Here is a 17,667-nt window from a genome sequence, read left to right on the forward strand (position 1 = left end):
TCCCCAATGTGCAGATCAGAGAAGTAAGGCAACTTGTCTAGGGTCACACAGCATACGAGTGGCATAATGAAATTGATTTGCCAGCCACAGGCTTCAGTCATTGTGCTGTGTCATTGCCTTGCACTGCAGGCGAGGGAAGACTTTGACTCAGGATGCTGCAAGGCCCCCGCGGATTGCCACCTGCCTGCCCTAAGCATGTTAATGTTTGTTTTAGCTTGAAAAACCTGATTGCTCAGAAATAGGTTTATGTGGCATAATAGCTAAGGCTGTCGTACAGCTCGCATCGATGCAAAAAAGTGAAGAAGAAAATCCAGTGAGCGTATTATTTCAGCTATGGAATAACTAGGTATTTGTTTCACTGTCTGTTGACCTCGCTACGTTTCTCAACGTGCCCACAGACATTTGCGTTCGCGCAGATTCCGCACGCTGCGCTGTCCCTCCTTCTGGGGATTGTGACAGGAAGCAGAGATGAAAGCTATTTTTAATTTGGCCTCTGAACGAACATCCAAGTCTTCCCTTCCAGCCTCTAAGCCTGTGTTTTCTCGACAGGATATTAATTACCTGGCTCTGGGTATGGCCAGGCGGGTTGTTCTGGCAGCCCCGGCTGCCTCATTGGCTCTATGTGATTGCTTATGGACCCAGCAGGACTCAGAGACTTCAGCAGGGAGCCTCCTCCTCCTCAACAAACTCAGACGTGGGTCCTGGGTAACTTGTTAAACACATTTATTGATTTTTTTTTTTGACAGTAACCAAACACAGTGAGTGACCATTATAAACAAGAGAATAAAGGCATTCTTTGTAGTTTGTGAGATCTGGCTGCACCTGGAGAGAACGGACACCCCTTTCCCAGGAATTTACAAGGCAAAGTGCATTCCTTCGGGGAGCATCACAGGGGGTGGCAGTTTCGAAATGCAAGAAATCTGTCGCCTGCTAGCTCAGGCTGAAGCTCACCTCCTATGAATGATCGAGCCATGGAGTGGAGTTAAAGTTATGCTTGCTTAGCAAATGCATTCCTGATTGCCACAAACTCAGTAGAAAGTGGACTGCAAATGAACAAGACAGGAAGATGAAGAAACAAGTGAAATCGAAGAATGCAGTTGTAGGGAGTCAGGGCTCAGCCTGGAAGGAAGGAGAAGAGACCAAAGCCAGAAAAATGAAATTAACTCGTTAAACACATTTATTGAGCTGTTAACAGTAATCAAACACAATGTATGACCTTTGGAAAACAAGAAACAGCAAATGGATCAATTCTCGGCTTGGCAAATCCTACTACAGATATGTGACAAAGAGGGAAATAATTCCATTTCTTTATAGTCTGCGGTGATATATATACACAATGTGTAGCTCTTCAATGTCTGTCCATTTTTTTTAAATTGTTGAGTAAACGGAAGAATCATAATCTAGAAATAAGTGTTCTTGGTCAGCTTTGCCCTGGCTCACCTGTCACCAGCACCCTCAAAGGATCCTAGGACACTATCCAAGAGAATTTGACACAAAGTCCACTTGATGCTGTTGGAGCCGTGTTCTCCTCTCTCGCGTTTGGAAGAATTTTGTATGTACAAAGGCTGAAAAGTCTCATTGGGTAGATGTATTAGTTCAGGAAAACAGTATCAAAATTGTCATCAGGTTAACTGGTTATTTTCTTCTAAGACGTCTTATGAATGAGCCTTTTCTTTCTGAAACTTGGCTTCCCATCATGGAGGCTGGATGATGTGTGTGTGTGTATGTGTGTGTGTAGTTATGTTGGTGTGTGTGTGTGTGTGTGTGTGTGTGTGAGACAGTGCATGTGTGAGAGATGCATTCCTCTGCCATGGTTTTGCAGACACTTTTCACGAAGAGAGGGCCAATCCAAAGAGTGAATGAGGCTTGGGGGAAGGAAGGAGAGAGAAGAGAGAAGGGGAACATTCTGGGTTACATCAATTCACAGTTGTAGCATTTCACTGAGGTGGATTCCTCTTGGCTTAGTTCCCTACTTGAGGAGCCATTCATTTACTGAAAGAGAAAAACAGACACACGTACAAAACAAAACAAGGCACCACAGAATTAATATGCAGTTTTGGGGGGCTTTCTCCAAAGGGGAAGGTACTGTTTTATTAATGCCTGCTTATTTATATGCATCCCAGCTACCCCTTCCCCACAACCATCTAGGCCTGTCCAGTGGGCTAGCCACTGGTCCATTTAAATGGATTAAAATTAAGAAAATGTTCGTATCCTCCTAGTCTCATTTTTGAATGCTCAGCTACCATATGGCTAATTGCTGCTGCACTGGACATGGAGATATGGAACATTTTCTTTCCTTTTTTATAATATTTTATTTTTATTATTTTTTTATTTTTTGACAGGCAGAGTGGACAGTGAGAGAGAGAGAAAGGTCTTCCTTTGCCGTTGGTTCACCCTCCAATGGCCACCACTGCCGGTGCACTGCGGCCGGCACACTGCGCTGATCCGAAGGCAGGAGCCGGGTGCTTCTCCTGGTCTCCCATGGGGTGCAGGGCCCAAGCACTTGGGCCATCCTCCACTGCACTCCCTGGCCACAGCAGAGAGCTGGCCTGGAAGAGGGGCAACCGGGACAGAATCCGGCGCCCTGACCGGGACTAGAACCCGGTGTGCCGGCGCCGCAAGGCGGAGGATTAGCCTAGTGAGCCACGGCGCCGGCCGAGATATAGAACATTTTCCTCATCTCAGGAAGTTCTTTTAGATGGCTTTTCTCTAGACAGCGATGGGCAAACTGCAGTCACAGTCAAAATCCTGCACACTACTGTTTTTTTTAAAAAGGTTTATATATGTATGTATGTATGTATGTATGTATATATGTATTTGAAGGGCAGAGTTACATGGAGAGAGGGTATAACAGAGAAATCTTAAATCTGCTGGTTTACTCCTCACATGCCTGCAATGTCTGGGGTTGGGCCAAGCCAAAACCAGAGCCAGGAATTCCATCCAGATCTCCCACGTGGGCTGTGTTGCTATCTTCTGCTTTCCCAGACACATTAGCAGGGAGCTAGATAGGAAGTGCAGCAGCTGGGATTTGAACTGGCGCCTATATGGGGTGCTAGGTAGCAGGCAGCAGCTACTGTTTTTATAAAGCTGATACACAGCCATATGCTTCCATTTACATACTGTCCACATCTGATTATACACTATGACATCAGAGTACGACAGAGACTACAATGCTCATGAAACAAAAATAGTGACTCTGTCTGTCCCTTTATAGAAACAGTATGATGACTCCTGCTCCAGACTAAAATTCGGGGTGGGTAAGCTCCTATCTGCCCTCACCACCACTTGTCACCAGCTAAGTGCCTGGCAAACAGGTGTATAGCATGTAGGCAATGCATACAAAAAGGACAAATGAATGAGCTGGATGTTTGTCTAACAGCTGTGGCTGAAAGGGAGCAGAACATTTATGATTAGGGCCTTCTATGAATGGGGGAGAGAGAAGAGGGAGGGAGCAGGGGAGGAAGGATGAAAGTTGAAGCAGAGGGTTGGGGGCAACCCTGGTGGTCACTCCTAAAGCTCCCTAGCCATGACCACAGCCTCTGTGACTGGGGAGCACGTGACTGCTACAGAGAGCTTCCCCATCCACTTTCCATCTTATTTTCCTCTCACAACAGGCTATGAAGGGGATGGGACAGAGACTGTCAGGAATCAACCAGGTCTGGAGGAGTAAATGGCTTGGCTGGGCTTTGCACAGCTCGTTAGAACCAGGCCTGGAACTCAGGTGTCCTGACTCTGAGTTCACAGCATCTCCAAGGCACTGTCTTGCCTCCATCTTCCTTTCCACACTGAGGGTTCACCATGATAATCAGCAGATATTAATTCAGTGTGTGGAAGGAAAGAGAGGGCGTGGTGTGGATCAGAGAGTACGGGAGGCAGAAGCCATCGAAGATTTCCCTTTTAGTAGTAATAACAGCCACGTCTAGGGACAGAGCACTGGACACAGTTCTGTTCACACACATTCCTCCCAGGGTCGTGATGGTCAGGCTACCAGAGGAGTTGCTCGTCTACTAGTGGAAAAGCGGTCTATCTTGTTATACACAATTAAAAGCTCTAATACTTTTTGCTGTCTTGTTCTTGGGAAAATCAGCCTTTCTTGGCTTGTCCATAGAATGGCAATAAAAAAGGGTCTTGTTGGATGGGAAGGGCTTAAAGGTCTGACATGTGAAACAGATGGATATCACATTTTTCAAGCAAGCCTTCTCCCCTTCATTTGTATGTGATAGATGGGCTTTCTCAATAAGGAGCACCATACACATGGAGGGTGGTGGTCTCACTGTCATTCGTAGCCATGATACCTACAATGGGACACCAGGCCTTCCAGAACAGGTCTGTGCAGAACGACTGAGCACTGACTTGTGTCCTCAGCTGTCTGGGCCACCACACCCACCTCTATACTGAAGCTTCTGGGCTCGGTTGTTGGGACAGTCCTTTCCCTGTAAACTGAAGTTGATGTTGGTGCGGATGCAGCGGTTGTTGAGTGGCTGGACGGGCCTGAAGTTGTCACTCATGCTCAGAAAGATCTGAGATGGCTGATTCTGGCTCAGTAGACGTAAGGAATGCATCTGAGGAGAGAGAAAGAGCCGTGAGAGCCAACCATCCTCTCTTAAATGCACTAGGGAAGAAGACATGTGGGCTGTGGCCAAGTCAGGTGGTACTGGCTGTCTGGGAAAGGGAGTGAACACCCCTCTCCCCTAGAGCCTCTTTGTTCATGGGTCCAGTTGGGCTGAAGGTTCACTAATGCCTCCATACGTGGAGTGAGCCTTGTATCTGGTTCCCCTGCTCATCCGGGTCTCTGAACAAGTCCTTTACACTCTCTCACCCTCAAATGTGCCATCTATCAATGAAGCAAATCTGGCGACAGGGTTCCCGCTTTCTTTGACACTTTGTGTGTCAACAGTTCCAGGACTGTGACATGGGTATCCCTCAGACCATATTGATGGTTCCTGTGGTCAGAACTAAACCAAGCTGGAGCAATGCAATGCCTTTTCTGTGATGATAATGGCCACCTTCCATCACAGGACCATAAAGCAAAAAAGACAGTCTAGCAGTGGAGAAGCAAATGTGTAGCAAGAAGCAGAGAGCCAGGGCTTCTGGGTTCTGAGCCCAGTGAATTCTGACATCAATTTCTAATCTTAGATTCCCTAAGTTACCTCAGTAACTCTAGAGCAAATCCTTTCTCTAACCTGAGTCTCAGTACAGATAGGACCAGGGACTTCAAAGTATTCAAATTGTTGTTGGGTCATGAACATATATCCAGTCAAGGTGACTGGACTCTGCTTCCTTAGCTCATCTTTCCTTTCCATTTTTATAGACTCTCAGAATCATAGACCATCGGAGCCGGAACAGACTCATGTAATTCCCCACCACCTTCCACCATAAAGAGGAGGGGGATTCATTGTGTAGTGCGTGTGGCAGGCCTAATGTGCACAACAAGCTGTTCAGCAAAGCTGGCACAGGAGGGGCGGTCTGGTTACACCTAGCTCTGAGAAACAGACCATCATGGGGGATGAGCTGAAAGGTATTCCATGTGCAAATGTGTTTGTGGAATGGCACCTATCATGTTACCCCGTCTAAGTGATGAAAACATGAGTTATCATTTTAGGGGACCCTGAACAGTCCCTCCCTAATTAAATCTATGTAACTTTTTAAAATCCAGCTTTTTCAAACACACTGGACCATATCGTCCATTTTGCTTATTTGTGTTTTGATCTCCATGACTACAGCACAGACCCAGTGGGAACTAACCGGCTGTCTTATCTCAGATAGGTGAGGGGCTTCTATAATTAGTTCATGGCACACCTTCTCTGATGCCAGGGCTATGTTCTGGATCGAGTGCCCCCCACATTGTCATGAGCTGAAGCTGCTGACACCAAGACCTCATCCCTCAGAATGTGCACTTACTTGGAAACAGCGTCATTGCAGGTGTAATTAGCTCAGGTAAGGTGATGTCACTGAGGCAGGCTCTAATTAAGTATGATTGATGTCCTTATAAAAAGGGGGTATTTGGACACAGGGAGAACACCATGCGAAGGAGAAGGCACAACTTGGGGAGGTGACACTTCTGCAAGCCACGAAAGTGAGGGGAGAGAGGCCTGGAACAGGTTATTCCCTATGTCTTGCAGAAAAAAAAATCAACCTTTCTCACACCTTGATCTTGGACTTCTGGCCCCCAGAACTGTGAGGCAATTGCTTCTGCTGCGTATGCCACCCTGTTTATGGCATTTCTGTACAGCAGTCCTTGTAAGTGGAAATGACAGGCACTCCACCAACCGGGCAGGCTTCCCACCATCTTCCCCACCAGTTAAAGGACTGCAGAGTGGCTCACCTGCATCCTGGTTATGTAGACAGGTTTGTTCATTATTATCCAACTTGCTGTCTCATAGCAGGGTGGGATAGTCATGGACCCATCATAAGTAATGAAACTAGAGGTCTCTGGATATAATTCCTCTATATTAAGTCCCTGTAGTAAATACGCATCATCTGGAAAAGAAAATAAAAACTATTTAAGAATGAGGTTTCTTGAGAAAGTGCTTGTATTGCTGATTTTTTTTTTGGTCCTTTCTGGATTCAAGGTGATTCTGTCAAGATAGTTTCAGTAACAAACAGCCCCCCCCCCCCGAAATTTCAATACTTTTTAACAACAAAGGCTTATTTCTTGCTCACAAACGTGGCTGAGGACTTCTCTCCAAATGTCACTGTTGACCATACTGTGGGACCAGCCTCCTAGAGTATCCACTGTTTGGACCTCTGTGATTGACGTTGACTGATAGAAGTGAAGTTTGGTGGCTCTTAAAGCTTCCATTCCGGAAGTGCACAGGCCACTTCTGCTCACATCTTGGTAGACAAAGCAGGCTCATGGTCAAGGCTGATGCCAGGGATGTGAGGAAGCACATTCTTCCCACAGGATGGGACACTGAATACAGGGAACTGTAGGGAATGTGGTTGACTGCAAGGACTGTTTGAAGAGCTGGGTCCCTGGTCATGGTTCCATAGGTGGCATAATCATAATGATGTGGAGACTTCAAGGCTTTCAGACCTCTTGAAAAGTTGCCTAGTCACCATGCTTATTAACTGATTTTTAAAATAAGAACAAGATAATATCTTCAGAAAGAAAAGTATATCAGGCCAAATACCACCATGAGATTCACTGGTGAAATTCAGCAACTGATTCCACTTTGTGTGGATGTCTTCCCTCTTAGACTGGTTGAAGAATTCAGGCCCCCACATCTTTTACTATGAAATATAGTTATTCAGTGATAAACAATGTAAATATATACAGACTGCTGCATGGAAAAAAAGAAATTTAAAAATCCCAGTAAAATAGAAAACCATTTGTAGTGTTTTAGGGCATTTCTTTTTAAAACTCCAAGTGTGTTGGTTGCATTTTTATAAAATTGTAAAGCACTGGAATTTTCAAATCTCAAATTGCAACAATTCCCTCTCCCTCTCCCTCTCTCCCCTTCTCCCCTTCTCCCCATGATTCTTCCTTGCTTCTTTATGCATATTGCTGGCCTCTTCTCCTGGCTTCCAGAAATTAGTACTGTTGTTTCTCTGGCCATTCCTTCTGGAGTTCTTTCGCTGACTGTGATCTTCTACCTGCTTCTCTCATGCTGACATTCCCCGAGGACCAGCCAGGGCCTCTCTCCTTTACCTGCTCTATATTCTGATCCTGGGGTAGCCCGACTACAACCATGGCTTCAGTTCTCTGTATCGCAGATCTGTGCACCTAGATGCATCGCAACCCCCGGTGTGCTCACGACTGTGGTCAGCTGCTAAAGCCCAGAGAATACCTGGCAGGATCCCAAAGCCTGGTTGGCAGAGGGATGGGACTGGTTTCTCCACCCCCGCCCCTAGATTCATGTATGTTTTCTTCTCTGTGTGTCCCACTCCCGAGCAGAAAGGACCCACCCTTCAGAGATTGATAGAACCTCTCTAGTATTTATTCTGCACACACAATGATAAATAAGGATTTTTACCTATAACTGGAACCTCACGCTGACTCAGAGATGGATCAGGCACAGAGTAGCATCCTCATTTGCAAGCAACTGAATGTCAAGGACGCAAAGTGACTTACCCAAGCTCACGGAGCTGAGTTGTGATTACAGAGCGGGGAAGGAAATCCAGTTCTCCCGACCTCCAAACTAAGGGCCTGCATTCATTCAACAAGTATTCCCTAAGCACCTCTTTGTGTTGCACAGAGTTAGGCTCTGGGATAGAGCAACAAAAAAAAAAATGTAAGCAGTACCTGGCCTTATTCTTGTTGAAGAGATAGACAGCAAATGGCAGGAGAGATATATTCATATTATCCTGTCAGGGTGATAAATGCACCTTGGCTCACTCAGAATTTACCTACTGAACAATGTTAGTGCTGCTAATCTATTTTCCTGGGCAAAGACTCCCTCCCCTCCATTCTTTCTCCCAGAAATTTCTCATTCCACTTTCTCTGAAAGAAAGAGCCATCTTGGCTAAGGGAGCTTGAATTTCAGTATCAATTAAATTAAGAAAACATTGCCTAGACCAATGATTTGGAACAGTGTAAATAAAACCATCATCTGTCTGTTCTGGCCACAACTGCCCTTCGTGGCTTCCAATTCTCCTGATAGGAAAATGGACCCCAGCCCAGGGCTCTGTCCACAAAAACTCCCTGAGGGAGAGAGCGTGGCCAAGCTGAATTTGGAGACCACCCCTGTGACAGAAGGACTGCCTGTCACTTTCATTGAAGTGTTTCTGCCTTTCCATCAAAACTCCAGGGAATCACAATAAGCTCAAGAGAAGCGACTGGAATGTGATCATGCTGGGTGTGCACTGTGGCCTCTGTGGTCTGATGTTTCCGTGAGAAGTCGTGGTGCCTGGAGCATACAGTCCCGCCCCAGTCCTCAGAGGGTGGGTCAGGTGCCAACGCAGCGTAAATGGAGCAGTCATCAGCTGACTTTGCTGCTTAGGCACCTAACAGGAACGAGTGAGGCACTGCGCTAGGGATAGGTGAACAGGATGTAATTAAGTGGGTGCAGTGAGGAGTCCCAGAGACAGTAATATCCATCTGTGTTGGCCCAGAGGCCAACAGGGGCAGTGGGGAGGGAGGGCTGACTGGAAGTGCATGGCAGGGGATAAGAGATGGTAATCAACATGTCCAAGGCATTGCAGAAAGCACTAGGGAAGCGTAGAGAGTGGGGATGGCTGGCATGTGGGTGAGATGCAGGGGAGGGATACTGTGGGGTCGGCACGGGCGACGTCCAGAAGGTCCTTTCCAGTGCTGGCCTTTGTCCCGAAGGCAGTATGGAGCCACTCGAGGGGCCGAAACTGGGAGCAGCAGCTGGATCAGAGCTGTACTTAATGAGGCTTGCTCTGACGCTGGTTTGGCTTGAAGATTAACATACTGAATGAGAGAAGGAAGCATTCGGCACATTTTTATTAAAGGTCAATGTGATTTGTTTAACCAAGCTTGCAACGAGGAGCACATGGGGTACTCCAGTGTGCTGCTATTATTGTCTTTTATTTTATCCAGGGCGGCGGGGAGGAGGGAAGGAGGGAGGCAGTAGAATGAGGGGCTTCCAGGCATGACTGAAGTAATGAAAAAGAACATTTATGTTTCCCAGAAACTATAGCCAGACTCTGGGTTGCAGCCACACTGATGGAAAGGGCTGTGGGTGGGTATGGGCTCCACGTTGCCTCCAGGATGAGGCCCAGACTCTGAACAGCACTGAGAAGGACCTTCTGGATGTGGGCGGGTGGTGCTGACCCCACCAGCCTCATGTCCCACTGTCTCCCTCCCCTGCATCCGTACCTCTCCTTGCAGCTTGCCCACCGTCTAGCCACCCTCAGGTATATACCACTCTCTACGCTTCCTCCATTTCTCCAGCATGGCTCTGTCTGCACTGCCCTTGACATTCCACTCCCTGCCTGCAGCAGCATCTGTCAGATGGTGGGGCAACCCCTCTAGGCTTCCGTCCACACCATTAGCTCTAATATGTGCTGCTAACCACCGTAGCCACACCCCAAGACATCAGGGTGAGGCTGCTTGTCCCATTTCTGTCCCTGTGTGGCACTGTCATATTTCTAGATCAAACACAGCAGTACCCTCGTTGCTGAGATCAGTGTCCTCATGACTCAGCACTGTGCCCCCAAAGCTGCCAAGAAATAAGTGTTCCAGACTTTAGGTATTGGGATTAGGAACAGGACGACTTCATGCATTTTCCTTTCTCCCCATGGGAGCTTACTTGGTACATTTGATGGGGTCTAAGTAAAGGATATGGATGAAACCCAAACTTTTCAGCCTCAGTGCCAAGACTCTAGGGCATTTTTCTTGGCTAACAGGCCAGGAGGTAATCATTACCCACAGACTATCTCGTCCATACAGCAGTCCGCAGAAAACCGTTGTCTCTTTACAGATTGGGGTTAGTGTCCAGGCAGTGGAGACAGGAAGGAGGCTGAACAGTAATGCAGTGGAAGGCAGATTCTCTTCTCAAAACTTCACCCAATCTATCCATATGTAAGAATGGCAATGATCTGGCCAGTGCCGCAGCTCACTGGGCTAATCCTCTGCCTGCAGCACCGGCACCCCGGGTTCTAGTCCCGGTTGGGGTGCCAGATTCTGTCCCGGTTGCTCCTCTTCCAGTCCAGTTCTCTGCTGTGGCCCGGGAGGGCAGTGAAGGATGGCCCAGGTCCTTGGGCCCTGCACCCGCATGGGAGACCAGGAGGAAGCACCTGGCTCCTGGCTTCGGATTGGTGCAGTGTGCCGGCCACAGCATGCCAGCTGTAGTGGCCATTTGGGGGGTGAACCAATGGAAAAGGAAGACCTTTCTCTCTGTCTCTCTCTCTCACTGTCTAACTCTGCCTGTCCAAAAAAAAAAAAAAAATGGCAATGATCTAGAAATGGTTATGGTTGTTTTGGAGGGGAGCTCAGATGCCACAGGGGTAACTAATACCTCTACTTGTTGTAAGGCTGTTAGAAGGGAATGATGGCAGAAGTTAAATGTTCTCATGAGTAGTTTTACAGAGTTTGTCTAGCTACCTATACTAATGTCTTCGATCTATCTATCATCTGTCACACGAGAAAACAGCTTATATGAATGTACTTCAAAAGTTTGTGTAAAAATGGAATTAATAGATAAACTTAATTTAGTGCAGAGAGTTTTTGAATCCATGGGTAATTTTTATGATAATTTACATTTCAATGAACTTTTTGAAGATCTCTTATAGAGGGCAAAACCTTGGCCTTCAAGTGGGAATCTTAGTTCAAGTCTAGGTTCTAATTATGGCTTTGAAGTTTCTTCACTGGGAAGTCGTGTAGCCTTTTGGTTGGGGCACCAGGCGATTCTGGATAATTACTAAAAACATTCTATGGATCAAAAAGTCTTTCTCAACATAAACAAGCCTGGGTGGCTAAATTTCTCTTAGGTCAAATGTTTGGTAGAGCAGTGCTGTAATGGTTTATGTTTTGGTGGCATCTTTAGTGCTTAGGAAGATTGCTTGAAAAATCAATACATGCAGAATATTCGTGAAGTGTCTAGCTCAGTTTTGCTTTTAAATGACTGCAGAAGTCGACAGCTATTCTTTGCTGAATCCGTGATCGATCTCAGAGTTCTCAGTCATAGCAACAACTCTTAAGTTGACTCTTCCTTTTTGGTGTAAGAAAAATCCACTATGATGAAATGCCAGAGATGCACAGGGGATCTTTCCCTTGGTGCAAGCTTCAGGGGCAGCCTCTGTGAAGAATACACCAAGCTTACTTCTGTGGACCATGGGCGAAATTCACAGCACTTGCTATCTGCTTATGGGGTTCCCGTTTAAAGTAAACTATGCCAATCGGAAAAAGGCCATGGCGGTTCTGAGATCCATACTGTTCCTGATCAATACAGAGCTATTTGGCAATTTTCTGATGGAGAATGACATTTCCTCTTGTAATCGGAGGCAAATTCAACTGAAACTAGAAAAGGCAATTACTAAAGGGTAAACTCATATGATTTTTTTTTTGTTTTACACAAATAAACGAAAAAAAAAAAAGAGCCTCTGAGAATTGACCTCACGGAGGCACACTGCTCCCTCTCTGTTTCTTGCAGACGTGAGTAACTTAGATGGCAGCACGGGAAAGTGTATGCTGCATTTCACATTCTGGGGAAACATATTCAAAGCCATTCCTTTGCAATGAAAGTACAAGTTCAATTAAGCATAGAGAAAGGCATCGGGGGCAGTATGCCTAAACTCCTCAGTGATATTTCATCACATTTAATGCCGTGTCCCCCTGAGGAGCAGTGAGGAAAATACTTGGCAACATTGCTGAGAGGTATACAGCAGTTACAGCTTGGTCTGTCTGTGCCTACACCTTCATCTCTTAGCAAAAGGGTGCGTGTGGCTGTGGGCTGGGTCAAAGCTACAAACAGGGAAGACTAAACAAAATGGTTTAAGGGATTCATACCACGTGCCAAACACCGTGTTTAAAAGCTCTCCTCCAAAGGCCTTCAGTGGTTTGCCTTAGATTCCTCCAGGGAATATGTTTAGACAACAACAGACTTTTTGATCCCTTGGACTCAGTTGGGTTGAAGGTCATCAACAGTGTTGACTGTCAATGAAATGGCTGGGGCACATGACACTGAAGGAGAGGGAAGCTACCAAAATAACTCTCCTAGGACACTGGAAGAAAGTGACCATTGGTAGGCAATGTTCTTATAACCACTCCCTCTTAGCCATTTAAGAGGGCTCTTTGAACTCCGTTAGTCCTAGCATTGCCACTTGAAAATGTCGTAAGATCTCTTAAAAACATAAATGAAATGGTTTAGTGAAATCAGGTGAATACTACAATGATACAAATGTTACCTTTTATGCAATTAGGGTTCTGTGCTTGCAAATTAATTAACACAAGGAAAACAGATACGGGCATTATTCCAAAATGCTACATTAAAAAATTAAAATACTTTGAGTTAAATCACTAGCATCTCCTCCAGAGAATCCAGCTAGAAAATCCATTTTCATGTCATGATTTCAGTCTTGACCCTCTGCCAGTTGAAGGGGAATTTAACTTTAATAAAATGGACTTTCTTTAGGAGACTTTCTAAATTCAGCCTGAAATTAATTTAGGTTGGTCTTTTCCTTTGTCGGTCTCAGCTAGTGAGAATGTTTTATAACTTTTATTCAGACATAGGAAATCTAAGCTTTCAAGGAGAGTAGTAGAATCTCATTAAGTCCTTACCATCTATTGCATGGATTCAAGCACAGAGGCTGCTCATGCAAAGCAAATGCTACTGCCTTGTCTTGTGTGAGGAGTCTGCATAAAGTTCTTGAAAACATGCATTGTCTTTCAGCTGCACTTTCCTAGAACTTCTTGAAGTCCCTTTGTATTCCCCTTTGATATTGTTTTCTTTGGCACCATAGTTACCTATCTACTGCCCTTCAGGAAGCTGAACTTGACAGCCGTGCAACTCAGAACAACTTAGGAATGCAGTGCTTGTATACTTAGTTCATACATGTCCATGTTCAGTCAACTGACTCATTACCTGGTTTAATCTCACTCCAGCCCTCTTAACATCCATGTTTAAGACCCTCATCTTCCTGGGGAGGGAATTATATTTCAGAGATGTTAAGAACTTCCTGAATTCACAGCACGAAGGAAGTGATGCAGCCAGGAAAGGAGCCCAGGTGTGCTCAGCTCCATCGCTCTTCAGGGAGAACCGCATCCCATGAATATGGTGGCCTTCACTGGCGTTGCACTTGGGTCCCCAAATTCCCAGCCCTCTTTCAAGATTCTCCTCTCTTCCTTTTATAGATTCCCTGGTATTTATTTTCTTAATGAGATCAAAAGAATGAGTTTGCACAATTTTCCTTTTTACCTAGTTACCCATTCTGAGCCAATCACGTAAACCGGGAAGACGGACCAATCCCTACCAGCTTCTGTGTTATGGAGATTTCACCTGATGCTTCCATGCTTGCACCTGCTGGCCTGCACCCGCTAAGCAAGCTGTCGAGTCAGCCCTCGGCGAGGCTCTGCCAGAGTGAGAGTCTAAGGATATCTTCAGAAGTGATTTTTCACTCCTAAACCATGGAGATGGGAGCTGCTCTTTCAAAAATGAGGACCTGTCCTGCTTCTCTATTCTAACTGCCATGAGGCTATCTGCATTTAAATGCCATCTGGATGTTGAAGGCTTCCATATTTATATCTTCAGTTCTCTCTCCTGGAAAACAGACTCATCTGTCCAACTGCCTACTCCACACCTCTCCTTGGATGCCTCATAGACATCCCTAGTTCAACATGGTCAACGCTTCTGACTCTCCACCCACCAACATGCTTATGCTTCATTCACAGTTTTCCCCATCTCAGCTGATGGAAGCATCCTCTTTCCAGTTGCTCAGCCAACAAGCCTTACAGTCATCCTTTTTTTTGACAGGCAGAGTTAGACAGTGAGAGAGAGAGAGAGAGACAGAGAGAAAGGTCTTCCTTCCATTGGTTCATCCCCCAAAGTGCACTGCGCTGATCTGAAGCCAGGAGCCAGGTGCTTCCTTCTGGTCTCCCGTGCAGGTGCAGGGCCCAAGCACTTGGGCCATCCTCTGCTGCCTTCCTGGGCCACAGCAGAGAGCTGGCCTGGAAGAGGAGCAACCAGGACAGAATCCTGCGCCCCAACTGGGACTAGAACCTGGGGTGCTGGCGCCGCAGGGGGAGGATTAGCCACGTGAGCCGTGGCGCCAGCCTATAGTCATCCTTAACTCCTCACTTTCTCTCTCATCACACACACAGCTCATCTGTCAAGAAATCTCCTAGCTTTTCCCTCAAAACATAACCATTTCTCACCCTCCCGTCCCCATTAGCATGGTTATAATCAATGACATTGCCTCCTCGTTTGGACTGCTGCAATCCTCTCCCAAGTTCACACTTAACCCCTGTGTAGTTTAATCCCAACCAACAACCAGGGTAATCTTTTGTCAGCAGATACTGTCACTCTGTACAAAGTATTAGGTTGATTTGTCCTGACAGTGGCCTCCAAGGGGAAAACTTGAAGACTAACCCCATCTAGAACCAGTCTCTGTGCCTTCCCCAGTTACTCTGGATGGCAGTAATGGCAGTGCCACGGTGTCCCTTTGCATGACATTGATTTCCACTGGAAATCCCATGACAAGGGGAAGACAGGAGTTGCAAAGTGTTTAGGCTGAGAGGAGCTTGAGCTAAGTGCCCACAAGTTCTGTGGTGAGTTTGTGTCCCTTCCAAGTGGAAGCAAATGCAAAAAAGCCAAGAACTAGTTTTTCATATGGAACCAAAGTTGCAATTTCAAGAAAAGTATGCTGAAAGTTTCATGTAATGTGCAAGCGTGAGCATTATAACTAGTTTTCAGATCTCCGAGTTAAGGTTTTTTTTTTCTTTTGTTCCACAGAGAGGAAGCATAATAGGAAGGAAAAGATACTGAGAAAAGCACAGAGGGAACCCATGTTTGGATCCTTGCTCTTCTATTATGGAAGAAGGGACTTTAGGAAACTTCATTCCTTCCCCAACCCATCTCCATGGGAGGAGTTTAACACTAGACTTGGCCATGTCACTTGCTTTGTTTACGGGAAAGTAGATAGAAATGTTGGGGTTGGGGCTGGCGCAGCGGTTAATCCTCCGCCTGAGGTGCCGGCATCCCATATGGGCGCCGGGTTCTAGTCCCAGTTGCTCCTCTTCCAGTCCAGGTCTCTGCTGTGGCCCAGGAGGGCAGTGGAGGATGGCCCAAGTGCTTGGGCCCCTGCACCCGCATGGGAGACCAGGAAGAAGCACCTGGCTCTTGGCTTTGGATCGGCACAGCGCCGGCCATAGCAGCCATTAGGGGAGTGAACCAATGGAAGGAAGACCTTTCTCTCTGTCTCTCTTTCTCTCACTGTCTATAACTCTACCTGTCAAATAAAAAGAAAAAAGAAATGTTGTGAGTTACAAGATTAAGTGTTATGTAACATCAAGTGTTTCTGGCTCCTGCTATGATAAATCTTTACCCTGGATATCCTCCTAATCCTGGAAAAATGAGTTATATGGAGCTGAGTTGCATGAGAGACCTGCAGACTTGCAGCAGGAAGGAGGCAGAGCCAGCCCAACTGACCCACAGATGCAGCAGTGAGAAAGAGCATTGCTGAATGCTTGTTTATTATGCACAAGTTGCTGGCTTAGGCACTCACTCACTCCATGTGTGTTCTTGGTCAGGTGACTTCACTTCTTAGAGTCTTGGTTTTTCTCATCTGTAAACTTTAGGCTTTTTGATGGGGCTAGCAATGGTCCTCATTCAGAAGGACTCTGTGAGTACCTGTAAGGCGCTGTGTGCACAGCACTGACCCTCGCGTACGGAGAGTGCTCAGTGAGCGTCACTTCCAGGTTCCTGATGCTCAACACATGGCAGAGTGGGTGCTGCATCTAAATGAGCAGGGCAGGTTGACGCTATGCTGGGGTGTAATTCCGGGTAGCAGTGCCGGAATGAGCTGGTTGGGAGAGTGGGGAGGGGTGGAGGTAATATGTCCCTGGGTAGTGTGGTTGACGAGGCAGTCGGGGGTTGATTTCTTTTTATTCTACTAAGAGGTGTGGACTCAGGCTACCCTGATAAATGCCCAGGAGCAGGCCGCATTGGCTTTACCTGGACTTGAATTCTCTGACCGACGGCGGCATAACCTGCTGCCTCTTGCAGAGCCTCAGCAGAGACTCCAGGCTTGTGTCCTAGTAAATGACTCCTGTCCCAGGGCCCCCTGCTTGTTAGGCTGGGCCAACCTCCTGCAGGCTGGCTGCCTTAGGGAATTTAGCCAGCAGGAAGAGTGCTATGAGTTCCTGCTGAGCCAATAAATCCCTTTCTGTCACAGTATCCAGGGCACAGCTCTGTCTGAGCATTCCTTTGTATGGGGTCATCATTATCCCCATGGTGTGCCTACCTTCAGGTATGTGATAAAGGTCGCTATGGGAACACCTCTATTATGCCAGAGCGTAAGAGCACCAAATACCTGTTATTAGAGGGCTGGAAGCAGTTCCCTCTCTCCATGCAGGCCTGGGTCTCTTCTATCTTTACTCCCCTTTCTTTTCCTGTTCTCTGACAGGCGTAGAGGATGCAGGACACAGAAGAGGGTGCTCCTGCTCTGCTCCCTTCCTTTGCATTTCTAAGTGTGGCTTTGGAGGCACAGGGGTGCCTGCCTTCTGTGTGCACTCCCTAGCACAGCGTGGAGCTCCGGCCCTGGAACATTCTTCCTACCACTCCCTCCGCCTCTGTCACTGATACTGAAGGGGGTCATTCATTCCTCCTTTAACTCTGGCCATCCCCAGTGCTTGTGGGTACATTTGAACTAGTCACTGATGGGAACGGCTGATGAGACAGGCTTCCTCCCTCTGGACTCTTCCTCGCCCCTTTCCTGCTCTCAAACCTTTGGGTGTGTGGCTTCCTCTGCCTAGAATGCTGTATGTCTGTTCCTTGCTGTCTCCGTCCCTCCCCCATCTCCTCTTCCCCTCCCCTCTCCTCCCTTGCTCCTCCTCCTGGGGGCAGCAGCTCCATCACTTAGTATTAATCTGACCAGTGCCAGGGATGGGGTGGGGAGGAAAGTCCCATTAAGGACTGCTTCTGCAATTGGCAATCTGTCAGATTGTGTGTTGGGGTTTAATGTGTGATTTCACGGCTTTTCACGGTCTCTAAACCGCAAATTCAAGATTATTTGAAAACATTTTATTTAATTTTCATGCTTTTT

The 17,667-nt window shown here is 46.7% G+C and overlaps 1 protein-coding gene across 1 annotated transcript in view; it reads right to left on the reverse strand.

Moving 5' to 3' along the window:
- Positions 1-706: 706 nt before the first annotated feature.
- CA10 (carbonic anhydrase 10) overlaps positions 707-17,667 on the reverse strand; it is a 584,651-nt gene continuing 567,690 nt past the window's right edge. Inside the window, exons 7-9 of the mRNA XM_017349134.3 lie at positions 6,326-6,480; positions 4,388-4,562; positions 707-1,992 (exon numbers count right to left, since the gene is read on the reverse strand). Coding sequence (XP_017204623.1) covers positions 1,970-1,992; positions 4,388-4,562; positions 6,326-6,480 — 353 coding nt within the window. The 3' untranslated portion in view covers positions 707-1,969. The remainder of the gene's footprint in view (positions 1,993-4,387; positions 4,563-6,325; positions 6,481-17,667) is intronic.

Source organism: Oryctolagus cuniculus, chromosome 17 (assembly GCF_964237555.1).
Source record: "Oryctolagus cuniculus chromosome 17, mOryCun1.1, whole genome shotgun sequence".
In the NCBI taxonomy this organism is placed as follows: Eukaryota; Metazoa; Chordata; class Mammalia; order Lagomorpha; family Leporidae; genus Oryctolagus; species Oryctolagus cuniculus.